At 36.8% G+C, this 16,974-nt stretch overlaps 1 protein-coding gene across 1 annotated transcript; it reads left to right on the top strand.

The window, feature by feature from the left end:
• The first annotated feature begins 371 nt into the window (after positions 1 to 371).
• Positions 372 to 15,525, top strand: THADA (THADA armadillo repeat containing). Its single transcript, XM_062636964.1, is given in 28 exon segments — positions 372 to 381; positions 1,913 to 2,007; positions 2,408 to 2,538; positions 3,670 to 3,778; positions 3,975 to 4,235; positions 4,857 to 4,947; positions 5,219 to 5,354; positions 5,356 to 5,460; positions 6,283 to 6,356; positions 6,359 to 6,398; positions 6,400 to 6,995; positions 7,616 to 7,665; positions 7,667 to 7,747; positions 7,750 to 7,773; positions 7,916 to 8,020; positions 8,022 to 8,072; positions 8,927 to 9,061; positions 9,860 to 9,983; positions 11,368 to 11,516; positions 13,009 to 13,059; positions 13,061 to 13,156; positions 13,513 to 13,570; positions 13,573 to 13,641; positions 13,934 to 14,018; positions 14,020 to 14,110; positions 15,312 to 15,371; positions 15,373 to 15,392; positions 15,394 to 15,525. Coding segments are annotated over 28 exon segments (2,955 nt in total). The 3' UTR covers positions 15,452 to 15,525.
• Positions 15,526 to 16,974: the final 1,449 nt, after the last annotated feature.

Below are 16,974 nucleotides of genomic sequence, written 5' to 3'. Positions count from 1 at the left end.
TCTGGGGTGTCGTGAATCGGGCTGTTGTCTTCTTGAGGCCGCTGGAAGCTGGTTACCCGCGCTGGGCACAGACCCCGCTGCCTGACTGAGTACCGGCACGCTGGTGGATGCCCTCGTGTGGTGCCCGCTGCCTGGGGGAAAGGTGGAGGCCATCTGGTCTTGGAAGTAAACAAAACGAGTTGTGCTTTCTGAGCACTGGCAGCCGGGGCTAGATAATAGATGTGGGGATCTTGCCAGTGTGTGTGTATAACTGTGTGGGTGGAGGGTACAAAGAAGCACCAGATGTGGTGTGAGGGTGCCCAGTTGTGGACCCAGGTTGCCCAGAGGAGCCATGGAGTCTCCAGCCTTGGAAACTCAGAAGCCACCTGGACATGGTCCTGGGTAATGGGTGCCAGCTGGCCCTGCTTGAGTAGGGGGTGGGACCGAATAACTGCCAGTGGTCACTTCCAGACTCAGCTGCTCTGTGATAGTGAGCTCCTAAATCAGTGAAACTGTAGTGCACATGAAATTGACGGTACCACTTGCTATTTGTAACACCCTTAATAGAAAGCACAGAACTAGTTGATACATTCTAAAGAAACACAACTGCTTTGCTACACAGTTCTAACTTCACATTAATACAACTTGAATGAATTTTGAACAGTAAAACAGAGTAAGAGAAGTTTTGGGGTGTTATTCCCATACTTTTGCATATTTCCAAACTCTAATCCAGGGGCATGCCACGGGCTGTGTAACAGGTACAGTGGGGATTCCAGTGAGACAGTTTGTCATTCATCCAGCAAATCCTGATTTTTATGACTTCCCTGTTTTGCTGTGAAGTCTGGGTCAATCTTGGATGAAATGCTTGAAATAGTTGATAAAATTGAGGAGAGCTATTATCTTGAAAAAGAATATTGTACAGATAGTGCAATAAAGATCACTTCAGGACAGGACTTATGTAGCTGATCTAAAAATACTGTTCCAGTGCGCTTTTAATTTTGTGGTTGGGGGATTTTTTGTTCTTTGATGACAGAAGCTTCCAGTGATCTTTACTTTTTAAAAACCTGAACAAAACAAAACCAACCCAAAACCAAGTCATACAAGATTAATGTACTACAACTACTAAAAGGTGTTTCTTGCCTTCTAGTCAGAATTGGTAAGGCCACACCTGGAGTGCTGCATCCAGTTCTGAGCTCCTCAGCACAAGAGAGATGTGGGCATACTGGAGAGTCCAATGGAGTGCCACTAAGATTGTGAAGGGCCTGGAACATCCCTCCTAGGAGGACAGGCTGGGAGAACTGGGATTCTTCAGCCTGGTGAAGAGAATGCTCAGGGAATCTTATCAATGTATAAAAAATATCTGAAGAAAGGGTGTAATGAAGACAGAACCAGGCTTTTTTTGCCATGTTGAACAGTGATATGAGGGACAGCATGAACAAAAACTGAAGCACAAGAAGTTCCTTCTGAAGATCAAGAAGCACTTTCTTAATGTGAGGGTGACAGCATGGGCATAGTGCTGTTACCCAGGGAAGTTGGAAAGTCTCTGTCCATGGAGGTACTCAAAAGCTGTCTTGTCATGGTCCTGGGCAGCCTGCCTTAGGTGACCCTACTTGAGCAGTGGGGTTGGACCAAGTGACCTCCAGAGGTCACTTCCAACTTCAGCCATGCTGTGACTTTGTGAAACTGGTCATACTGAAACTGTCATACTGAAGATGAGGCCTACTGTTAAATTACAATGAAACTTGTATTTTGTTTTTTTTAATATTAGAAAAAAAAAAGTTGTTAAGGTGTTGTGAGGAATTGTGGCACTAGTAGGTTTATTGGAACAGGAAAGAAACCTTTAAGAACCAGTGATTTCTTGTAATAAATTATGTCTTATTTATATTGGTTATCATAATTCCTTTCTAAAAGGGGGCTCTTCTTCCAAATATAGGGTTTTCAAAGGCTGAAGAGCAAAACCTGGCATCTCTACTTCTGCACTGCTCACAGCTGAGCAATGGCATCCAGCACATCCAGTGTATTGAATAAGTAAGACTTCAGTGTTGTTGGTGTAGGTTTTGGTAATTGAAAGTCTGTCATGTGCATTATTAATGGAAAACACAATTCTAAAATGAACTTTATAGTGTTTTAAACGTTCCTGGAAATAGGTAAAAAGCAGTTGTTATGTAGTTCTAATGCTTAAAGTGGCAAGGGCTACAGTTATTGAGAAATGAAGGAAGGCAAACGATAACAAGTTTGTTACTTTGGATGTATATATTTTTGGTATTAGGGGTGTTCTTGAAACATTATTCAACACCTGAAACTCAATGGGATACGGTAAAGAGAGGACAGTTTTGTATCACATACTTGCATGGGAGGCAATTCTGCCACTGTTAATGATGAGGATATATCTACAGCTTTTGTTGATCACATGTTCCGTTGATTACAGATTGTGCCATTGGTGAAAAAGATGGATCAAACCTCTGCATGTGATCCCATAGTTAAAGCTTGTTTGGGTATTTTGGTAGAGACGTACTTTTCACTGGAGGTGAGGGATCCCTTGAGAAAAGTGTTCACAAGGTGAAAAATTGAAGAGTAAGTCTGTCTTTCTTTCTTTATTTATTTATCTATTTATTTTATGTTTTCCTTACCTAGAAATGAGTAATCTCTTGTGCACTACAAACTGTTGTAGTTTAATTACTGAAAGTTTGTGGTACTAATATGCAGTGACTGTAGCAACCCCAGGCCTGCTGTGGCAAGAATGTTATTTACCAGTAATTTGATAGACGTCTGATCCGCTGGTAATATGCGATAACGTGACATACTGTGCCCTCAGCATGCAGGTAATATTCACAGCTTACTGTGGAACGTTCATTGCTGCTCTGTCTTTAACTCTTGGCAGTTTCAGGAACCAGAACTCTCAATGCCTCGGATTAGGCCAGATGGGTTGGAAATTCTTGTTTTGTACCAAGTTGTTGTAAAATGAGGTTTGCTTGTGGAGTTAAATTCACCACTACATTGATAACTGTTCATTAGGTCTGGTGTGAAGTGTATGTGTGATAGAACTTTCTTGTCCTATTTAACTTTGAAATAAATTTATGCCATAATTATTATCACTAGTTCTTCAGTTTCTCCAGAAGTCAGTACCTGATGTACAGGAAGAAAACAGGCAAGTAAATTCAATGTAAGCTGTTTCTGGTTTTATTTCACTCATGCAAGACAATCTGGTATGGTTTGGCTATCACTTTGATGGCCATACAGTGATGAAAGATGGGAATGTAATTTTAGAATTATACATATTTTAAATTAGAAAAAGCTGCTGATGAGTTTCCTTTGTGGCAGTATGATGATATAAAATAAAAAGTCAAGGAAGGAAAGTAAAAGTACCAGTAAGGCACTGGTATGTGCTAGAGCTACTACTTTTAAGGGGGGCCTTTGAGAGTTGTGGTTTTGCTATCCGAATTGTGACTGAACACTGTAATTAATACAACTTATTAAAATTCAGGTAGAGTAATACTCTTCCATTTTCCATGAGTGTTTGATTCAGTATTGATATTCTGTTCAGCCTGTCACAGCAGTCATTATTTAATATCTTGACATTTTCCAGCATTGTGTAACATGACGCCTCTTCACTGTGGCACCAGAGGAGAAGGATACTTCATGGACTGTTTTGTACATTAAAAGCTTATGTATTGTCTGTCTTCATGCTAGAAGAAAGTCGAATCATAGAAATAAGCTTTATGCATGGAGGAGCTGCTTGAAAAATGAGAAAGGAGCAGCACTGTGTTCCGTTGGTCTTTTTGGAAGGTTTCTGGAAAAGGTCAGCTCTGCTCAGACAGAATCAAATGAATGAAACTTCGTCACAGGAACCTGCAGAAACTGTAGCAGAATTTGTTTTTACGTTTTTAAACTTCATTTTAAAACGCTGCCCTTGCGTCTGCTGCATGTTTTTCTATAGTTACATATCTGGTCAAATTGAACATTAAACAAGTTTTCACTATTAATTCTGTCTGAAGTTGGCAGAATATAGTTTTCTGGAGATAATGAAGAATGCTTTTTTTTTAAATTATGGAAACTGTATTGTTCTGTCTCAGGTGATGCACAACTTGCTGATGGCCATTAAAGTTTCAATGGTGCTTGTACAGAAATCACACTAAAGTGTCCAAGGAAGTCTGTGGAAACACCATGAGTCTTTTGTATGGCAAAGTATGCGTAGTTTACTGAGAAGCTCCACAAACTTCCTAATGGATGGGAAGTTTAGTAATATTCAAACCCATGTATTTTTATTCAGGTCAGTTTTCTTGTCTTTGTAGTAAACACAACCTGGATGTATAAAAACTTAGTTTAGCTTTAGTGGAAATTGAACTGCTGAGATTAATAGGAGTGAGAGCAATAGTAGGTCTTTTGGCAAACTATGATTTGTAGATCATGATTTTGTAGTTACAGTTTAACTGTCCAACAAAAAAAAACCAACTTAAATGCTGTTACTGATAGATTAGAAACTAACAGAAATACTTCTGAGACTCACCGAATGTCTGTACCTACCAAAATCTTATCTATCTGTATGAATTATGCTGTCAGAGCTGTTTATTGGTGCACTATAATAAATTGTGTTCACTTCTTATGCAGATTTTTTTGAACAGTAGAATTTAATGTAAGTGTCAGTAGGCCACAGTGTCTTACTGGGCAGTTCTGTATTCCCTATCTGATAAAGGGTATTAATAGTTTCCTATTACACTGGAGTATAAATTCATGAATACTTGCTATCCAGGTGGACACTACAGATTTGTGATTATACAAGTACAAGCAGTCTAGGAAAATTCAATACCATCTTTTTAATGTTCTAGTACACAGTGTTTGCTGCGCTCTAATGTAAAATAACTTTTTCTTCCATGTAGCAACTCCTGCAAACTGTTCAGGCTACCGCTGGACTGGCCATTATTCTGTTTACTAAATCTATGTGTGAGCCAGTTGAAGCCAGTTTACTTTGCTTGATAAATGTATTTCTTTGCTAAAGACTCTGCAATGTCATCGTGTCATTGATCAGTGCTACCCGTGTGGTTCAGAGACTTTGCTGATGCTGACAGCAGGACTGGCCAATGTCTGTATCAGTCTTTGCTGCAGTACAAATTTTTTATTCTCCCCTTGCTGTATGGAATAATAGGAGTAGGGTTTTGAATTTGAGAAAAACAATTCACAAGAAATCTCAGATCTTCTGAGATTCTCAGTTATGCACAAAATGGCTTTTTCTTGTGCTGAGATATGGTAATGGGTGGGGTTTTTTTGCTATTACAGGTCAGTGACTTGCTTCTTGGGTCAGTGAAACACGTGTGTGTGCCAGTGTGGTTTGTGAGTAGCTGTAGGACTTTGTGTATGGAGGAACTCCCTCACTCGGTTCTTCTTTCTTTCCCATGGAGCACTGGCTATGCTAGAATGGAAGAATATCAGAATGGATGAAAATGGAGTGAAACTATTATTAGATATCACATCAGTCATCCTTGAGTTCAGAGTTAGCGTCTCCTTTGATTTGTATTGTTTCATGTTTGGGAGGAGGGGGTTGATTGTTTTTTTTACTTATATTTTTGCATAGTTCATATGGTCCTGGTGGAACATCTTTTTGATGTTTTCAGTGTAATGCTATTAGTTTTTGCCACAGATCGTCTTATCTTTTTCTTATATTCAGAATAAGTCTATAAGTTTGAAAAATACAATGTCTTGATATTGCATAGATCTAAGTTACATTTTATCTTGTGTGCTAAAATGAAATTTAGTTTTTCCAGCCTAAGTGGGATTAGTTTACCAACTAGCTGATGGTAAGGTGTGGCAGAATCACTTGTTATGTAAGCAGATAACTTTAGCTTTAGGACATCACCTCCTATGATTTTAAAAGTACAGAAGAAAAGAAAGTGTGCCAGTGAGTGGAACAGTTGAAATAAGATGAGTTTTTTTGTTTTTTTTTTCTGGTTGCAAGGATTATCTACTTCCATTTAATAAACTGTTAGCCTGCAGATAGTAATTTTTTGTTTTGTTTTTAAAATAGCAAATGTAGTGGCTTGTCAGGTTTATTTTCCCCATATTTAGGGGGGTTTGGCTGTGACCAGTTAAAAGTATGTGACATAACTAAGCATACACTTTGCAACATCCAATTCATCACCTCCTTTTTATATCAGTTTCTTTCCTTCAATGCATTGTTAGTGTCTCCTTACCTGTTTTAGTGTGAGGTAAACTAATGTGATGAATAATTGTTTTGAAATTAAAAAAAATATTTTTTTTTTTAATTTGAAAATGTAATAATGGACTTTTTTTGTTTGTTCTTTTTAAAAGGATAAAAGAATCCAATATGACAATACCTTTGTCTAAAATCCTTGCTATTTGGACTAATTCAGCATTGGCTGCTCTTGAGGCTCCTCAGATCTAAAAATCAAACTTAATGGAAACTCATGTGATTGGGAAGCTTCTGGAATACATTTATACACACTGGGAACAACCTCTGGATGCTGTTAGACACCAAACCAAATTGATGTTCATGAATCTTCTTCAGAAACACTGAACCACCATTACTGGATCTGGTGAAAAATCACATCCATTCTTTGTAAGGCTGATAAAGCATTTACTAAGTTTGGAATGGCATGTCAAAGGAAAATACACTTCTCCTGGCTGTCTTGTGGAGAGTGTGGGCACTGAAAATATACTACAATTGGACAGAACAATTCCAATACAAATCCTAGACATGATGAATGATCAGTCCCTTGCTATCACTATCCTAGATAGTGATTCTTAGGATCACTGTCCTAGTGATCTTTTGGAAACCATGTTTATAAATCACAAAGCCCATTTTACTTTGAGTTTTCAGGAAAGCATTTGCACTGACCAGTGGCATGACATATGGGTTTCTCTTCCAGTAATATTGTGTGAAGGGAACCATGACCAAAGTACTTACATGATAGATTACTATTTACCAGAATTGCTCAAACCTAGCCCTGACAGTCTCAGCTACATGATCAGCATTCTTCAGGTTTCTGCAGATGCTAATCTAGGTAAGAAAATAAATACTGTATTTGTAATTATTATTTTTAAATCTCAGAAATATGATTTCTGATCTATAATTAATTTGGGACAAAAAATTCCAGATAGTTATTATCACTGTTAGTATTTCAGAGTGGAATTCATAATAATCATAAGTGTGTCTTCATGCCATAAGCAAAATCATTAGTATTCTGTGGTTTTACTAGTAAGCTGTGGGTGCCTTACTGTTCTCTTTACACACCAAGCTTTGTTACATACTAGTATTTTTCTTTTCTATTATTTTTTCTGTTCTGCTGGTATTTCTTGCATAGGTGTGCCCAGTGACAGGGCTTTTCAGATTGTTTTTTGTTGCAAATATGTGGATATAAGACTTATGATTCTCATGTAGTTTTTGGCATAATTTAGTGTAACTCTTAAGGGCTTGCGAGACCTCACAAGGTCCCTTTTTGTATGACACGTTCAAGGCAGTGCTTTCTGGGAATGATTTATAAGTAGTTTAATCTGTGACAGATGCTGTCGTTTTGGGTAGGGGTCATGTGTTGGAATATCAGGAGTTTCTGACAAGCACTGCAATTAGTACATTGTTTGTGTTAATGAAACAATAATTATTACTGGTTTTCATTTTCCATAGGCTCTCGTAGTACTAGAGGAACTCTTGGAGCATTAATGGCATGCCTAAGGAACAGCCAGGGCTCACAGACACCTGGAACTTTCAAATATCATGAGGAATGGTTTCATACCCACTGAATGTATAAAGCAGGTATAGTTGTAGCTCATCAGCACAATCAGGTAAAGGGACAATGTTGGGGGGGTTGTGTCTTTTAATTAGAAGAATTGCATTGATCCTAAATACTGTGTCAACATTATTTCAAAACAAAGATATCATAGGTGCCTGTAACTCTTTTGGGGTGAATATCTAAACACTTTTCAGGTTTTCATTGATGCCATAGGTTTACTATGTGAAAACCATTGTAGCACAGAAATGGTGTCTGTGGAAGAAATGCAACTGTGTCAGTTTTTCATGATGTACAACTTGGAAGAGCCAGTCTCCTTCAGTAAGACAACGGATAGTTTCTTTGCTGAGAAAGGTAATTTTGGACTATGGACAATCTCTAATGTGCCTATTGTGTTAGTTATATAGTATAGGACAAGGTAAAGGAATATTAAGGGGACAGCATGACGTGGCTGTGCTGTGTTATGATCTGCAGGGATTGAGTGTGTCAATACTGTGGAAGTTGCCAAGATTGCAATGTAGATCATAGTAGAAAACATGGAGAAAATGAGGAAACCATTTGTGTAAAAAGAACATTTTGGAAGATATTAATGGCAAAAGAAAGCAGTGTGGAAGGAGAAAACAATTAATTTGAGACAGGAAAAAATGGGGGAATAGGTTTGGTGGAAACAGAAGACAAGTCCATCTCTTTCCATTTGTGCCTGGTGCAGACTGAGGAATGAGATGGAAAAATTGTGTTAGAGGGAGTCTAATAAAGAAATAATACTAGTGGGTAGTAAAATAACTGGGGGAAGCAGTTCTGAGTTCAGTCAAACTGTGTAAGAGACACTGAAGCATGTAAAACTTACATGCATTAATTGAGCTTTTTTTATAGAGGAATATAATGAGAACATATATTTCCGCAGAGTATAATTTTCCACAGAAAATGAGGAGGTGGGAGCAGAGGACTCAGCATGACTTTAGAGGAGGAAGATGGAAGAAGGTGGTGGAGGTGCAGAGGGAGCAGGAAAAGACTGGTCACAAGAGAGATGGGGAGCAAAAAATTTGGTTTTTGAACGGGGAGAGAAGGATCTGTTCTGTGTTACACTGTATGTGAACTTCTTAAAAATTACAAGCAAAATGATCTGGAAAATAAGCTGAAAATTCCCCTTTGCTTATTTAAATGTTAGTGATTCTTGCCTTACCTGTGTTTTGGTTTTGTTTTAAAAGTTATTTTGTTGGATACAAGACGGCTCACAGGTGCTTTATAAATTGGAGCAAAATAAAACCAAGCAAGAGTTACTTGAAAACTCAACTAAAAGGCGTGCTCTGGGGATTTTGCAGCAATATAAAATAAGTTAAACTGCTAGAGATACAGATACTAGAGGTGGGATAGCATTTCTGAAAGCTATTTCATTGTTCTTGAAAACATCTCTAGGGTAGGTTAGGCTGTGCCTGGGTTAGGGAATAGTTCAGTGCATTAGAAAGAAAACTATAAAGCAAAACAGGGCTGAGGACCTTATCTGCACTGTATGCACTTTGCAAGGTAATACTGTTTTCTCATAAACCGAGACAACTGAGCTAACACTCTGTAGTATTTGGAGGGTATCTTTAAGATTAATTTCATCCAGAAGTAAAAAACGTTATTGCCCAAGTGATTGCTCCATGGTGTGAACTGAAACATCAGTAAGAGGGAAATGGCTGGAGATGTACCCCACTGCAAACTAAAATTTTCAGGTAAACGTCATCTGCTGGCAGTTTAATAGCAGATTTTAAATGATGTGTGATACTTAGGCTTGAACTAGAGATCCATTGAGCTTCAGCCTTCTTCTAGCACTCCTCACTGATCAGTGAGGGAATGATAAGAGTTCAGCACAAAGACTTCCATTTGAAGACTTCTTTTTTATTTGTCCTTTTTTCCTATTTGAAGGCTTACATATCAGTTTCTTTGTGTTAAACTGTTTCTTGTCTTGGGTTCTGTTTTTCTTGTTGAAGAATTTTGTCAGTACTGTGAAGGTAGGCTTCCCATTCTTCCAAAATTAACTGTAAGGTCGTATTTTTGGGGGGTAACATGTAAAGCAGAATGTCCTGAATTCAGTTACTTAGAGTTCTGTTTATAGGGCAGCAAATAAACTGTCTACATTTTTTTCTTGTGATTTTCAGGATTTCATGTCATCTGTATGTGGCAGACTTTTTGAGGTACTGTTTCCTGGTTCATCACACCCAACCAGATTTTCTGCACTAAATATTTTGGGAACAGCAGCAGAAATATTTTCTGTTCCAGAAGGTGGAAGACTAATTTCATGGCTGCAGGAATGGGAGATACAGAGGAAAAATCTTTATCCCAGATAGAAAATTTCTGTCAAAGTAAAACTGTATTCATAGCTCTTAATTTCTGTGGCCTTTCCTATGTTGCTTTCCTTTTACCTGAAGGAAGGATATTAATGGGGTTTTTTTGAAAAAGGAGTAGTGAATTAAATGCAGGTATTTGTGGCCTGTTGAGTATATTCCATAAATTGGGATTTTCTTGTATAGCCTGTTTTTAGCAAGGCTTTCCAATGAATTTTTGTCATTATGAAGAAAACTTTTGGACAACTTTACCCCCTTTTCCTGTTCTGACACCTTGATAATATGTAATTTAGAACATTGAGACCATAAAAGCTCTTTATTGAAAAGGCTTGCATAACATAGCCTCATTATATTATTATACTAAATAAGGAACTATTTAACTGGACAGTTTATTATGTGGTACTGCTGTTACTTTAAATATTCTTTACAATGGTATGACAACCTCAGTTCAAGAAGTTTTAGTTAGTATTGATGGTCTTGCTAAATCTTCTCTTTGGGATCATGTGGCCAACATGAAAGTATGTTTTCAGCCTTAAATTGTAACTAAGCTGATTCTGAGAGGGAATTAAATATGCTTTCTTGGTAGATCTTTTCTCAAAACCCCTGGTAAATCATGAACATATTAATTTTATTCTGAGTTTGTGGTATGTTGCTGATTTATTTATTTATTTAATAGTTGTATTGAGAGTTGTTTATAATAGCAGCTTTAGGATTTCAGAAGCTTTCTATAAAGGAGATTTAGCTGCTTTTGTGTTCCATGCTGGAATGTGGTGCACGGTGCACTTGTTTACATCTTAAAGTTTCTGGCTTCTTTACAGCATTAGGTTAGTCACCAGAAGTCAGGACTCCTTTAAATCTAAATTAAAAGCAAAAAATAGTAATGGCTTCCATTTGAAGGGGTTATTTCTAGGACAAAAAGAACCCCCAAAAACCAAACCCCAAAACACAGTGAAGTTTTAAACATTTTTGGGTGGATTGTCTGGTATTACATGCTTCCAGGAAAGGAATTTTTAAGCACAGCTAAACTAGAGGTTATTTTTAGTGCTGAATTTAATGTGAATAAATGAGATGCTAGGTTTTGAGAACAAGTTACTTTCTGTATTACTGAATGACTTATTTTGGATATGGGAACCTTTTTTCTCAACAGTAAACATGGCATTTAAAGACAAGGCATTAAGAGAAGTAAGTAATATTAAAATAATGCTTTAGCCAGAATTTTATTTTAATGCTTCTTTTAGTATAACTAGGCAAAATGTGAGTACAGTGATTATTCTGTAAAGAATTACAACAAAGCTATGTGAGACGTTGATTTCTTTGAAGAGGCCAGGCACAAGTTCTTCAGTTGAATCAGGAGATTTATTCTACTTGTGTCCAAACTTTGATCCAGTGTTTTGCCAGTACTTTTGAGGAAGTTAAAGTTCCGGCAAGTGGGTTGTTGATGAAACTACATGATGTTGCATTTAATTTAGAGGTATGTAATAAAAGATAGTTTAAATGGAATAATTTTGCAAAAAGTGAATGTTCTGCATTACCCCAGGTACTAGAGTTAGGTAGAAAGCATAGCCCATGAAAAAGAGAAGTCAAAGTTGTCTGCAATAGTGTTCATCGCTAGCATCTCCTGTATATTTTCTCAAAGCTTCTGCCCTCACATAAGGAGCCTTGTTTCTCTAATGGGTGAAGGTGTTTGGGAAGTTCAGGGGTATGACTATGAACTATCAGAGAAGTTATTAATGCAATCTACTTGTTTAGCTGTGCCTTCCCTTTGTAAACAATTGAGGCATTTTGGTTTGGTTACCCACATTGTAGCAAATTGAGCTCTGTGTTTCTTTTCCTTTCAGATTTGTCTCTCATCTCATCATCTGTTTGTCTTTTTTGATTTCTCCCAAATTTTGCCCAGTACTGATTTTTCTGTTTATTACTTCATAAAAAGTTACTTTTAAATTCCTAAGTATTGTCGAACAAATACTGGTTCCTGATAAACTATGCTCCTCTACGATGTCCATTAGCAGATAAGCCAGAGTATTGTGAAAACAAAACAAAAAACCCCAATAAAACACAAAACCAGAAACCAAAACACTTCTCCTCTGAAGTGGAACATATTTGAATTCTGCTTTATAAATGACTGTCCCCATCCTCAGTGCATCCGTAATTGCATCTTTGCTAAATACATACACACATATTTTGAGTGTAAGGTGATCAGTGTACAAAGTAAGTGTTTCTTAAGAAATACATACCAGCAGACTTATTGAAAAGCAGGTTCTTGGATTCCAGGGTGCTAAGTAGCTTAATTAAATCAATATGGAAGTTCAGTAAAATAAGCAAGATTGTGGCTTGGGTTTTTTTTCAGGATTCATGATTTGAGACATGGTTGTAGTTGCCATAGATGAAGCAAATGCATGGGTAGCCTCATGTCTCCTTGTTATATGCTCCTGTTATTTACCCATAATTTGTTGTTTCGGTTTGTAATTGGTTCTAACACTGAGATGCTGCATGGTATAAATAAAATAGACACATATATCCTCGAACATTGGGCAGGTTCTTTACTGGCTAGTGCATGAGTCAAGTATTTAACCATCAACTTCTTTAATATTTTGCTGAACTGTCTTGTATTAACCTGGCTGTAAGGGTGAAGTCTGACTTGCAGTATGTGGTAGGTAACTTCAACTTCATCATGAGCAGTGGGATTGTCCCTGCATACACGATCTGGGCTGTGTTTCTCACAGCTGCTGTTTAATTCAGATAGACTAAATTGACTATAACAGAAATTTCTGGAGGTTAGGTAACTGAAAACAGTAAGTATTATTTAAATGACAACAGAATGAAAAGTGTAAATAAGGAAATTGATGTGCATTTCCCATGGAATTGTTATGTAAACAGGCTTTATTCCTGTCTCTCTAAAGCAATTTGTTTCTTAGAAAATACAGTATATGTATGCATAATGTAAACGTGTACTTCTAACAATTTTAGTTATCAAGCTTTTGCTGGTGAATGCTGAAGAAGAAATGTTTCAAGATAAGAAAGAAGTCTCTGCTCCAAGCAGCAGCATCATTCCTGATGTATGGGAAAGTGCATTGTATAACTGGGGCTTTGCAGCAATTACCTTTTAAGTAGGTAAAACATACTGCTAAATAGTAAGTCAGAACTCTTTATTTAAGCACCGTGGAACAGCTTTATATTCAGGAGAACATAAAAGCATACAGTATTATTTGAAATGAAATGCAGTACCTCTGGCTTTTAGGGCTCTTACTGGCTGCTGCACTGTTTAGCTAGCTGTTGGATACTTCCTTTGCATGTGTTAAACTCAGGACTTTTCAAACTGTACCGTTTGTAGTTCTCATGAATACTGTGGTGGAAGTATCTTTCAGTTCTTTCTTTAAATATAAAATGATTTTTAATCCATGTTGTGTTCTTTTTTGTTTGTGATTTTGTTGTGCGGTTGGTTGGTTGGTTTGGGTTTTTTTTTTAAGTTAACTTTGATATTGGTAGCTGAATGGAAGGAAATAGTGGCCAGACTCATTATATTGTCATCAAACTCTCTGCTGTAGTAGCACCATTAGTGCAGAGCTCATCACCAGAGGGGCTTATTCTAGTGGATAGTGATCAGGTAAACAAACCCCCAAAATAATTTCACTTAAAACCGAAACTCCTAAAGTTCTGTTTGTCTTACAGTGATTCAGAACTAGAGCTAGCACCCCTCCTTTCAATTTCTCGTATTGTGTCATATTCTTAAACCACTTTCTGATATCTTGACTTATGCACTAAAAAAAACCCCACCAAACATTTTCAGATTGTATCATTTTTTCTGTTTTGAAACAGATGCCTAAAAAAAAGTCTCGTTTTCTTTATTCCCTAATCCTCATCATCACCATAGTTTTGGGTTTTTTTTAGCTTTCTTTTGTCCTTTACATACCCAAAATGAATTACATTTGTATCGAGAGATGGAAATAAAACCCCAAAATACCTTTAATGTGTTTGAAAGAACATTGCAAAGTATAGTCTGAAAAGCTGGCTGACCATGTGCCAATGGAATATACTTGCACAGAAATGAGAGGTGAAGCTAATGCTGTATTAGTAATTAAAACCGTGCACATGAATAACCAGCCTCTGACACATTTATTGAAGAACTGTAGCATTTTGATCACCCACGTAAAATGCCTGCTCTATAAAGAATTTCTTGATTTAAAGTCTGGTTCATTGTGTTTCTGATGATTGTGGTTAATCTCTCTTAGAGCAGAAGTGAAAATGAGTTATTTTGATACTGGCCTAGACTTTATTGCTTTAACTGCACTGGCCAGGTAATCTTTAACACCTTTTCTGTCAAGCAATGCTTTTAATGCTTTTGTTGTTGAAAGGTGTTACTGTGATTCCCCTCTCTAGTATACACAAGACTAGTGGGGAATATGTTCATGCTGTAAAACTTGTTGCATGAAATTACATAAGCAGAAGCTTCTCTTTGAAAGATTCCAGTGGTAAAATGTTAGATAGTATTTGTCTAATGAATAGCAGCTATGAAATGGAGCCTTACAGTGATAAAGAAATTGTGAACTTCTAGTGTATGACAGAATTATTTTATAGAATATCTGTACATTTTAATGTTTAATAGTTCTTCCAAGCTTTTTAAGTTTTAAATGCATGAACTTTCTTTCCTCATGTTTTTTTTTTTACTATGTTTAAAATAGTTTTGGTTGGGCCATATGTTTTGTTTCATGAAAAGTCTGTATATATGTTGAAGTGGCACAGTAGTCACCAGATGGTGATGTTGTGTTAGAAACATGATGCTTTCTCCAGGCCTCTTCCTATGGGAGCACTAGGTTATAAACCAAAGTAACAGTGAGAGATGAATTGATGATTGATGTGAGAGCCTGGCTCCAAAGTTGTAGGTGTGTGTATAGTTTTATATATATATAGTGTATATATATATACACACAATATATATGACTATATATAGTGATGAATTGATGGCGTTTGTGAGAGCCTGGCTCCAAAGTTGTAGGTGTTTGTATAGTTCAGTGTGCACATGAATACCAACTGTGACCAGCATATCCCAACTAAATGGAATGAAGTACAGCGAGCATCGAGGAGCGGAAGCAATTAGGGTCAGCAAAACTGAATTATCTTTTGGGTAAGCAAGTTTTGAAATGCTTTCAAAGATTAACTGTGTTTTGTAAGAAGATCAGGCTGAATGTGTTAAAATTACAAATCTGTGTCTGAGACCCTTGATTTACTCTATTACATTTGTTCCTTTCTGTTTTTAAGTCAAAGAAAGGCAAACGTCACAGCTGAAATGGTTCTTGTGTGTTGCTGGAGAAGCATGAAGGAAGTGTCTTCTGCTCTTAGGGACACTGTGTTTTGCCTTTACAGGCTACATCTGAACCTTCAGATGGGTTGATTATTGTGGGAAGCTAGAGAAGTAATTTTTACTGTAAAACCTTCACTTTTTTAGAGTGGTGGATGGGGGAAGGGCAGTTTTCTGAAACCTTTATTTTGTAAAATCTACATTCTGCACAAGACTTTAAAAATTTACTGCCATGTTCTTCTCGTGGCTTTCTTGTTTTATTAAACTTGGTAAACAGTCTACTTTTTGATAAAGTGGTATCCAGAAAGCATATATATGGTAATAACAGGTAAGTGATGAAATTACAATATAGCTAACAAACTCAAGGAATATTAATTCTAATTGTATTGGGTTATTTATAAGCTGTATGCTGTGCTTAGGGATACAAATGCCTTCCTGCCTCCCCTCATTGGTATATATCAGGCAGTAACAGAGTTGATAAACATCTTCTAACCTGATTTCATATTCAGTGGGCCCTTTGTTTCATTTTGAACTCTAGATGTCGGAATGTTATTCCAAGCTCTTCACGGATTGAACTTTATAATCATTAATTCTGAAAGTTAAACATGCTGACTAGGTATAGTCTTGTCCTCTGTAGGAGACTGAATTATTCATACTTTGTATTCAACATGACTCTTCTTCCTCCAGTTTTTTATTTAGGTATATGCCATATGGCTAATATGCCATTCTCTTATAGAACGTTGAGTGTAGTGTTTACAAGAAATTAGATTACCACAAGCATTTATTTGGGGAACGTTTTGTGTTTATTTCTGGTTTTAACTGATGACTTTTTTGTTTCCATATGGTTTCAACAAAACTAGCCTCTACGTGGAAGACTGAACTATGCAAGACATACTACTTTCTAACCTCTTTTATTCCAGCAGAAAATACTTAGTTTTTCTTAGGTGTTAGAACTTACCATCTTAAAATAAATAATAGGATCATGTACTGCATATCTTACTTCTTATGTTATTTAATGTTGTAGTGCCATGGAAACAGTGTTAGTATATTTATTTTTACATTGTCTTGAGCCTTCATGTTTTCATCTGCGTAACAGCTGTGCTTGTATTGTCACAGAGGTCTGGAGGGTAGATGAGAGAACAGATATGCATTTCCACCATTATCTTCCTTAATTTGCTCCAAGTCAAAAAGGAATTGGTATTTTGAGTCCGCTCTAACTGTAGCATCTCTTGTTTAGAAAGCAGACATTAGTAACTGCCCTTTCAGAAACGCTGTGTCATTAAGCAACATATATTCTTTTCCTGTAGATGCCTGATTAGATTCTTTATGCTTCTGATGTCTTCCTGTAAAACAGAATATCCGAGTTCTAATTTGCAGAATGCTAACTGATGAAAAGTCAGTTGGAAATCCTGATTCTCCTGAGGCTTGCAATGAAATACAATTTGGCTGAATGTATAACAAATACTATAGGAAGAAGTTGAGGCATTTTCTCTGCAGTCTCCAACCCTAACTATTCTATGATTCTATAAAGTTTAATTATAGTGTTTAGCTTCTTGAGGCTTTTAACCGTAGCTCTCATTACTACATACATAAACCAGCTTTTCTATTTTAAAATCGTTTCTAGTAGTTACAG

This window comes from Pezoporus occidentalis, unplaced genomic scaffold (assembly GCF_034315485.1).
Source record: "Pezoporus occidentalis ecotype Australia unplaced genomic scaffold, CSIRO_AGI_Poc_V1 ctg50, whole genome shotgun sequence".
In the NCBI taxonomy this organism is placed as follows: Eukaryota; Metazoa; Chordata; class Aves; order Psittaciformes; family Psittacidae; genus Pezoporus; species Pezoporus occidentalis.
This window is presented reverse-complemented; position numbering and strand designations above follow the sequence as displayed.